Consider the following 9,064-nt stretch of genomic DNA (forward strand, 5'->3'; position numbering starts at 1 on the left):
AATATACGTCTATATACAATGTGAGCAAATGAGGTGAGATAAGGGAGGTAAAGGCAAGAAAAAGGCCATGGTGGTGAAGTAAATACAATATAGCAATTAAAACACTGGAATGGTAGATTTGACAGTAGATGAGTGTGCAAAGTAGAAATACTGGGGTGCAAAGGAGCAAAAATAAATAAATACAATACACGCTTTCCTTTGTACATCTCAATACATTAATATTATTTAATTAATGAAATGAAATGAACAACGTTTTGTATGGAAATAAAAAATAAAAACTTCTCTCAACTGCGTTTCCCCACTCCAGCCAGCAGATAGCGAAGTGCGTCATTCAGGCGACGCTACCGGTGTGACGTATAATCTAGTGGACGGAACGAGTCTTCAACAACAACAACAACAACCGTTAGCTAGCCAGACACCTCGGTAGCTTGTTAGCCAACGTGGGGGAAACATTGGAGCTCTTCAGAAGCTTTCAGCGAAAATATATATATGTGTTTTAAACACATTTATTTCGTCTAGCTGTTACCCCATTTAATTTCATATTGACGTTGTTAGTTGTCTATCTAGCTGGTTAAGTTAGCAATAACACTAAGCTAGTTGTTGATGCTAGTTAGGTAGCAAGCTAAACACCCCATGACAGGAGGTCACTAAGCTAACTCGGTCTGCTGGACGGAGAAAGAAAGAAGAGAAGGCTTTTAAACTAATTAAAAACAAGTAGAGGGTGAGGATGTTAAAGTAAAAGAGGAAGACGTTACAGTGAAAGAAGAGGAAGACGCTTTCAGAGTGAAAGAGGAAGAGGAGGATGTTGGCTACCGTGAAAGAAGAGGCGAAAGAGAAGGATGCCGTTTTTGTAATGAAGGAGGAGGAGGAGGAGGACATGACTGTTACAGTGAAAGAAGAGGAAGACGTTTTTGGTGTGAAGGAGGAGGAGATTACTGTCACATTGGAGGATGAAGAAGCACAGAAGACTGGAGATCTGATTAACACCAGTAAATACAGTGAGTACTATCTTATAAAACAGGGACATTGATCTGATTAACACCAGTAAATAAAGTGAGTACTATCTAATAAAACAGGGACATTGATCTGATTAACACCAGTAAATACAGTGAGTACTATCTAATAAAACAGGGACATTGATCTGATTAACACCAGTAAATACAGTGAGTACAATCTTATAAAACAGGGACATTGATCTGATTAACACCAAACTCTGCAGTTGTTGAACTAATGTGTGCCATTACCCAGGGATCATCATGAATAAATAACAGTTATTACCCAGGGATCATCATGAATAACTAACAGCCATTACCCAGGGATCATCATGAATAACTAACATCCATTACCCAGGGATCATCATGAGTTACTAACTAACAGCCATTACCCAGGGATCATCATGAATAACTAACAGCCATTACCCAGGGATTATCATGAGTAACTAACAGCCATTACCCAGGGATCATCATGAATAACTAACAGCCATTACCCAGGGATTATGAATAAATAACAGCCATTACCCAGGTGAGGAGGAGGATTATTTAAGATGCTGTTTAATATGTTTCTGATGTTTTCAGGAAGATGGGCGGGGCCTCTGTTGTCCTAGCTTCAGGGGGAAGCTTGTCCCACCATTTGGGTGCCATGACAGAAAAGAGCTTGGACTGGGCTGAGCGGGATCCACACTCCCGTAGGGGTGGGACGGCCAAGAGACCTGAGGTTGCAGCGCAGAGTGCTCAGGTTGGGGTGTAGGGTTTGAGCAGAGCCTGAAAGTAGGGAGGGGCAGTTCCTCTTGCTGCTCCGTAGGATGCAAGCTCCAACTGGAAGCCAGCGGAGTGTGAGGAGGAGCGGGGTGACATAGGAGAACTTGGGATGGTTGAAAATCAGGCCGGGCTGCAGCGTTCTGGATAAGTTGCAGGGAATTTTATGGCACAAGCGGGGAGCCCAGCCAACAGCGAGTTCCAGTAGTCCAGACGGGAGAGGACAAGTGCCTGGATTAAGACCTATGCTACTTCCTGTGTGAGGTAGGGTCGTAATCTACGGATGTTGTAGAGCACGAACCTTGCAGGAGCGAGTCACTGCTTTGACGTTTGCAGAGAACGACAGGGTGCTGTCAAAGGGTCACACCAACGTTCTTTGCACTCTGGGAGGGGTGACACTGTGCAGTTGTCAACCGTGATGGAGAGGTCTTTGAACTGGGCAGGCCTTCCCCGGGAGGAAGAGCAGCTCTGACTTCTCGAGGTTGAATTTGAGGTGGTGGGCCGACATCCAAGTTTCCAGGCACGCAGAGATACATGTCTTCATCTGGGTGTCAGAAGGGGGGAAGGAGAAAAGTAGTTGAGTTTCATCCGCATAGCAATGATAGGAGAGACCATGTGAGGATATGACAGAGCTGAGTGACTTGGTCAATAGAGAGAAGAGGAGAGGTCCATCCTCATAGCAGTGATAGGAGAGACCATGTGTGGATATGACAGAGCTGAGTGACTTGGTCTATAGAGAGAAGAGGAGAGGTCCATCCTCAAAGCAGTGATAGGAGAGACCATGTCAGGATATGACAGAGCTGAGTGACTTGGTGTATAGACAGAAGAAGAGAGGGCCTAGAACCAAGCCCTGGGGGACACCAGTAGCGAGAGTACGTAGTGCAGACACAGATCCTCTCAACGTCACCTGGTATGAGCGGCCTGTCAGGTAGGATTGATTCAAGAGTGTTTCAGATCCTGAGACGCCCAGCCCTGAGAGGGTGGAGAGGAGGATCTGATAGAGACTGAGACACCCAGCCCTGAGAGGAGGATCTGATAGAGCCTGAGACACCCAGCCCTGAGAGGAGGATCTGATAGAGCCTGAGACACCCAGCCCTGAGAGGAGGATCTGATGATTCATAGTGTTGAAAGCAGCAGATAGATCTAGGAGGATGAGAACAGAGAGAGAGAGAGAGAGAGAGAGAGAGAGAGAGTCAACTGCTTTGGTAGTCTCCAGGACACAGAGAAGAGCATTCTCGGTTGATTGACCCGTCTTGAAGCCTGACTGGTTAGAGTCAAGAAGATTGTTCTGACAGAGAGAAGATAACGAGAAAGTTGATCAGAGACGCTCAAGTGTTTTGGAAAGAGAAGAAAGAAGGCATACAGGTCTGTAGTTTTTTGACGTCAGATGAGTCGAGTGTTTTGGTTTCTTGAGGAAGGGAAGCGACTCGGGCCACTTTGAAGTCAGAGGGGAACGCAGCCAGTGTTCAGGGATGAGTTGATGAGGGAAGTGAGGAATGGGAGCAGGTCTCCAGAGATGGTCTGTAGAATGGAGGAGGGCATGGGGTCAAGTGGGCAGGTTTTCGGGTAGCCATACTTCACTAGCCGCAGGATTTAATCTGGAGAGAGATGAGGGATAAAGAGGTCAAGACGTGGGTTGTTCTGAGTGAATGAGACCATTGGACTCAATAGGCTGAGTGAATGAGACCAGTGGATGTTGTCAAAGTGGTTGACAAAGTCGTCCGCAGAGAGGAAGGAAGGAGGGGGTGGAGGCTTAAGGAGCGAGGAGAAGGTGGAAAAGAGTTTCCTAAGGGTTAGAGGTAGAAGCTTTAAATTTAGAGTGGTAGAAAGTGGCTTTAGCAGCAGATACAGAGGAAGATAAGGTAGAGAGGAGGGAGGGAAAGGATGATAGGTCCTCCAGAAGTTTAATTTGTCTCCATTTTCATTCAGCTGCCCGCAGACCTGTTCTGTAAGCTCGCAATGAGTCACTCGGTCACGGAGCAGGAGGGGAGGGCCGCGCTGGCCAGGAGGAAAGGGGACAGTGCAAGTCATAGGATGCAGAAAGGGAGGAGACTAGGGTGTGAAGAGGCAGAATCAGGAGACAGGAGGGAGAAAGATTTAGCAGAAGAGGAGAGAGTAGTGGGAGGGAGAGAGAGAACGAGAGCGAAGTTTGCAATGGCGCATGACCATCTGGGTAGGGGCTGAGTGGTTACGGTTGGAGGAAAGGGAGACCTGGAGGGGTAGGGACTGAGTAGTTAGGGTTGGAGGAAAGGAGACAGGAAAGGAGACAAAGTAGTGATCAGAGACCTGGAGGGGAGTTACAGTGAGATTAGTAGGAGAACAGAGACCTGGAGGGGGGTTGCAGTGAGATTAGTAGGAGAACAGACCTGGAGGGGGTTACAGTGAGATTAGTAGGAGAACAGAGACCTGGAGGGGGGTTACAGTGAGATTAGTAGGAGAACAGAGACCTGGAGGGGGGTTACAGTGAGATTAGTAGGAGAACAGAGACCTGGAGGAGGGTTACAGTGAGATTAGTAGGAGAACAGAGACCTGGAGGGGGGTTACAGTGAGATGAGTAGGAGAACAGAGACCTGGAGGGGGGTTACAGTGAGAATAGTAGGCGAACAGCCTCTAGTAAAGATGAGGTCAAGCATATTGCCTGTCTTGTGAGTGGGAGGGGATTGGGAAAGGGTGAGGTCAAAAGAGGCAAGGAAAGGGAAAGAGAGAGTTGGAAATAAATTAATTGAAGGCAGACCTCGGGAGGTTGAAGTCGCCAAGTACGAAGAGCGGTGAGCCATCGACAGGAAATTAGCTTATCAAGGTCTTGAGATCATTGAGGAACTCCCCAAGGGCACCTGGTAGATGACAATGTTAAGCTTGAGTGGAAAAGTAACAGCATGGAATTCAAATGTTATGAGAAATGAGTAGCCCTGTGCCATCACCGCAACGACCAGATGCTCTCGGACTACGAGAGAAAACGTAGTCAGATGACGAGACAGCAGCTGGAGTAGCAGTGTTCCATCACCGTAACGACCAGATGCTCTCGGACTATGAGAGAACACCTAGTCAGATGACGAGACAGCAGCTGGAGTAGCAGTGTTCTCTGGGGTGATCCATGTCTCCGTCAGGGCCAAAATGTCAAGGGACTGTAGGGCAGCATATAGGCGGAGATGAACTCAGTGTTCTTGACCGCAGATCCACAGTTCCAAACGATGCTAGAAATCCGTAATTCCACGCAGGGAACACTAAACCAGAGATCCGGAATTCCACGCAGGGAACACTAAACCAGAGATCCGGGAATTCCACGCAGGGAACACTAAACCAGAGATCCGGAATTCCACGCAGGGAACACTAAACCAGAGATCCGTGAATTCCACGCAGGGAACACTAAACCAGAGATCCTGGAATTCCACGCAGGGAACACTAAACCAGAGATCCGGAATTCCACGCAGGGAACACTAAACCAGAGATCCGGAATTCCACGCAGGGAACAGTAAATTAGAATGGTTGCAGCTAATGGATGGGGGAGCGTCTGTAAAGCCTACAGGGAGAGGAGCGAACAGGTATAGAAAACACACACATAGTTGCCAAAAGCTACAGAAAAGAGCACAAAATAAATTATCTGTAAATAAGTATGTAAGATACTCAAGAGAGAGAGTGGAGCCTTCCTCTATTTCCTTCCTCGAACAACTTTGGAGAACAACTCTGGAGAACAACTCTGGAGAACAACTCGGCAGAACAACTCGGCAGAACAACTCGGCAGAACAACTCGGCAGAATAACACGGCAGAACAACTCGGCAGAATAACACGGCAGAACAACTCGGCAGAACAACTCGGCAGAATAACACGGCAGAACAACTCGGCAGAATAACACGGCAGAACAACTCGGCAGAATCGTCTTTGTTTTGGGTGACGGTCTCAGTTTTAAGACAAAACTGCCACTGACACTAACAGCTATTAACAAACTACCGGCAATCAACAGAATCAACCAATCAACTACCGGCAATCAACAGAATCAACCAATCAACTACCGGCAATCAACAGAATCAACCAATCAACTACCGGCAATCAACAGAATCAACCAATCAACTACTGGCAATCAACAGAATCAACCAATCAACTACCGGCAATCAACAGAATCAACCAATCAACTACCGGCAATCAACAGAATCAACCAATCAACTACCGGCAATCAACAGAATCAACCAATCAACTACCGGCAATCAACAGAATCAACCAATCAACTACCGGCAATCAACAAAATCAGAATCTAAATGTACAGTTTTATATTGAGGGATCTAGTCTGGATTAAACAGTTTTATAATTTGGAGCTTTAATTTAGATCTCTCTGTTTAACCAAATACTCTGTCTTTGGCAGGAGAGAGACCAGACTCTCACTCCGACGGCAGGAAGAGTCCTTCAGAGGAACCAGACCCAGAGACGCTCAAACCAGCGAGACGACACCACTGCTCCCAGTGTAATAAGAGTTTTAAGTGGTTATGGAAGCTGAAAGAGCATGGTAGAACACACACAGGAGAAAAGCCTTACCACTGCTCTCAGTGTGGAAAGGATTTTACCAACTTAGGGAACCTAAAAAAACATATAAAATTACACACAGGAGAGAAGCCTTTCCAATGCTCCCAGTGTGGAAAGGGTTTTACACGGTTAGGGAACCTGAAGGACCATAAAAGAGTACACACAGGAGAGAAACCTTTCCAATGTACCCAGTGTGGAAATGGTTTTACTCAGTTAGGGAACCTGAAAAGGCATGAGAGAATGCACACAGGAGAGAGAAATTTCCAATGTTCCCAGTGTGACAAGAGTTTCACACGGTTATGGAGCCTGAAAGAACATAAAATAGTTCACACAGGAGAGAAGCCTTTCCAGTGCTCCCAGTGTGGAAAGGGTTTTATTCTGTTAGGAAACTTGAAAAAGCATGAGAGAACACACACAGGAGAGAAGCCTTTCCAATGTTCCCAGTGTGGAAAGAGTTTTACACGGTTAGGGAGCCTGAAAGCTCATGAAAGGACACACACAGGGGAGACATCTTACCATTGCTCTCTGTGTGGAAAGAATTTTACCAAGTTAAAGAACCTAAAAAAACATATAAAATTACACACAGGAGAGAAACCTTTCCAATGCACCCAATGTGGAAAGGATTTTACACGGTTAGGGAACCTAAAGGATCATAAAAGAATACACACAGGAGAGAAGCCTTTCCAATGTTCCCAGTGTGGAAAGAGTTTTACACGGTTAGGGAACCTGAAGGACCATCAAATAATGCACACTGGAGAGAAGCCTTTTCAATGTTCCCAGTGTGGAAGTGGTTTTACCCAGTTAGGGAACCTGAAAAGGCATAAGAGAATACACACAGGAGAGAAGTCTTTCCAATGTTCCCAGTGTGGAAAGAGTTTTGCACAGTTAGGGAGCCTGAAAGAACATAAAATTGTACACACAGGAGAGAAGCCTTTCCAATGCTCCCAGTGTGGAAAGGGTTTTACCCTGTTAGGGAACCTGAAAAAGCATGAGAGAATACACACAGGAGAGAAGCCTTTCCAATGTTCCCAGTGTGGAAATAGTTTTAAAAGTATAGGGAGCATGAGGGAGCATGAAAGAACACACACAGGGGAGACATCTTACCATTGCTTTATGTGTGGAAAAGATTTTACCAAGTTAGGGAACCTAAAAAAACATATCAAATTACACACAGGAGAGAAACCTTTCCAATGCTCCCAATGTGGAAAGGGTTTTACAAGGTTAGGGAATCTGAAGGACCATAAATTAATACACACAGGAGAGAAGCCTTTCCAATGCTCCCAATGTGCAAAGGGTTTTACCCAGATAGGGAACCTAAAAAGGCATGAGAGAACCCACACAGTCTTAACAATGACCCCAGGAGTTGGAACCAATTCCGAAAACAGAACAGAAAACCGCAAAAAAAAAGAGTGTTTTATTGAGGAACAGAAACAGAATCGGGAAAGAAAGTGATCTCTACTGTTCTGGAACAGAAGCATTATTTTAAAAGTATGGTAACTGGTTAATAATGTTTCATTTAAAGTAACTGTCCTGTGAAAAATTTAACTTTTTAAAGTTAATCGTCTCTTAACTCATATCCAAATAATGTTGTTGACTTGTCCGATTCTCGTATTTGAGGCCAAAGCATAAATTACAGGGGAAAAAAACTCTTTAAAAATTACTATTTCCTCATAGAACATCTCCCTGAGGAGGATGAACTGGCCAATCAGCGGTCTTGAGGAGAATGAGCTGGCCAATCAGCGGTCTTGAGGAGAATGAACTGGCCAATCAGCGGTCTACTCGTGTTATTTTTTATGACCCGGTATACGCCCACACCATTCTGTTGTTGGGGTACGCCCCATTCTGTTAGGAAGGCTTTCTTAATGTTTTGTACACTCTGTGTGCCTCTGCATGATGTATTGTTACACCCTGTAGGAGCAGTATAGACCTAGTCTGTTCATTATATACATCTACATGATGTATTGTTACACCATGTAGGAGCAGTATAGACCTAGTCTGTTCATTATATACATCTACATGATGTATTGTTACACCCTGTAGGAGCAGTATAGACCTAGTCTGTTCATTATATACATCTACATGATGTATTGTTACACCATGTAGGGGCAGTATAGACCTAGTCTGTTCATTATATACATCTACATGATGTATTGTTACACCATGTAGGAGCAGTATAGACCTAGTCTGTTCATTATATACATCTACATGATGTATTGTTACACCATGTAGGAGCAGTATAGACCTAGTCTGTTCATTATATACATCTACATGATGTATTGTTACACCATGTAGGAGCAGTATAGACCTAGTCTGTTCATTATATACATCTACATGATGTATTGTTACACCATGTAGGAGCAGTATAGACCTAGTCTGTTCATTATATACATGTTAATACTATCTGTTTGTTTGACTGAATTAATATTATATTTATTATTATAAATTATATATAAAATTAACAAGACGTTGCCTTAAATGCAGATGTGTAATAGATGTTAATTTTTATTTTATTTTTAAATTCCCACTCATTAAAAATCTGCACTAATCAATCAACACTTGTTTCTCTTTATACGTCTCATGAAAAATCCGGGTCAGTAGCATCAGTCAAACCTTACACACACACACCACACACACACACACACACCACACACACACACACACACACACACACACACACACACACACACACACACACACACACACACACACACACACACACACACACACACACACACACACACACCAACTGACACTGACATCTCCGATAAGCTACCCAGGAAATGGCAAAGAATAT

At 44.6% G+C, this 9,064-nt stretch overlaps 1 protein-coding gene across 2 annotated transcripts; it reads left to right on the top strand.

The window, feature by feature from the left end:
• The first annotated feature begins 388 nt into the window (after nucleotides 1-388).
• Nucleotides 389-8,789, top strand: LOC106593206 (uncharacterized). Of its 2 annotated transcripts, XM_014184545.3 has the most exons (3): nucleotides 389-998; nucleotides 6,113-6,211; nucleotides 7,945-8,789. In XM_014184545.3, coding segments are annotated over exons 1-3 (297 nt in total). In that variant the 5' UTR covers nucleotides 389-802; the 3' UTR covers nucleotides 7,947-8,789. The 2 variants fall into 2 exon arrangements, with proteins under 2 accessions (XP_014040020.1, XP_014040019.2); XM_014184544.3 differs by having other exon boundaries at nucleotides 6,113-8,789.
• The last annotated feature ends 275 nt before the right edge of the window (nucleotides 8,790-9,064 follow it).

This window comes from Salmo salar, chromosome 02 (assembly GCF_965601325.2).
Source record: "Salmo salar chromosome 02, fSalSal1, whole genome shotgun sequence".
NCBI lineage: Eukaryota > Metazoa > Chordata > Actinopteri > Salmoniformes > Salmonidae > Salmo > Salmo salar.

Excerpts from the sequence above, each read along its gene's own strand:
- LOC106593206 (XM_014184544.3), top strand. The coding sequence starts at position 803 with ATGTTGGCTACCGTGAAAGAAGAGGCGAAAGAGAAGGATGCCGTTTTT. Across the intron at positions 999-6,112 it reads GATTAACACCAGTAAATACA|GAGAGAGACCAGACTCTCAC; the intron begins GTGAGTACTATC and ends TGTCTTTGGCAG.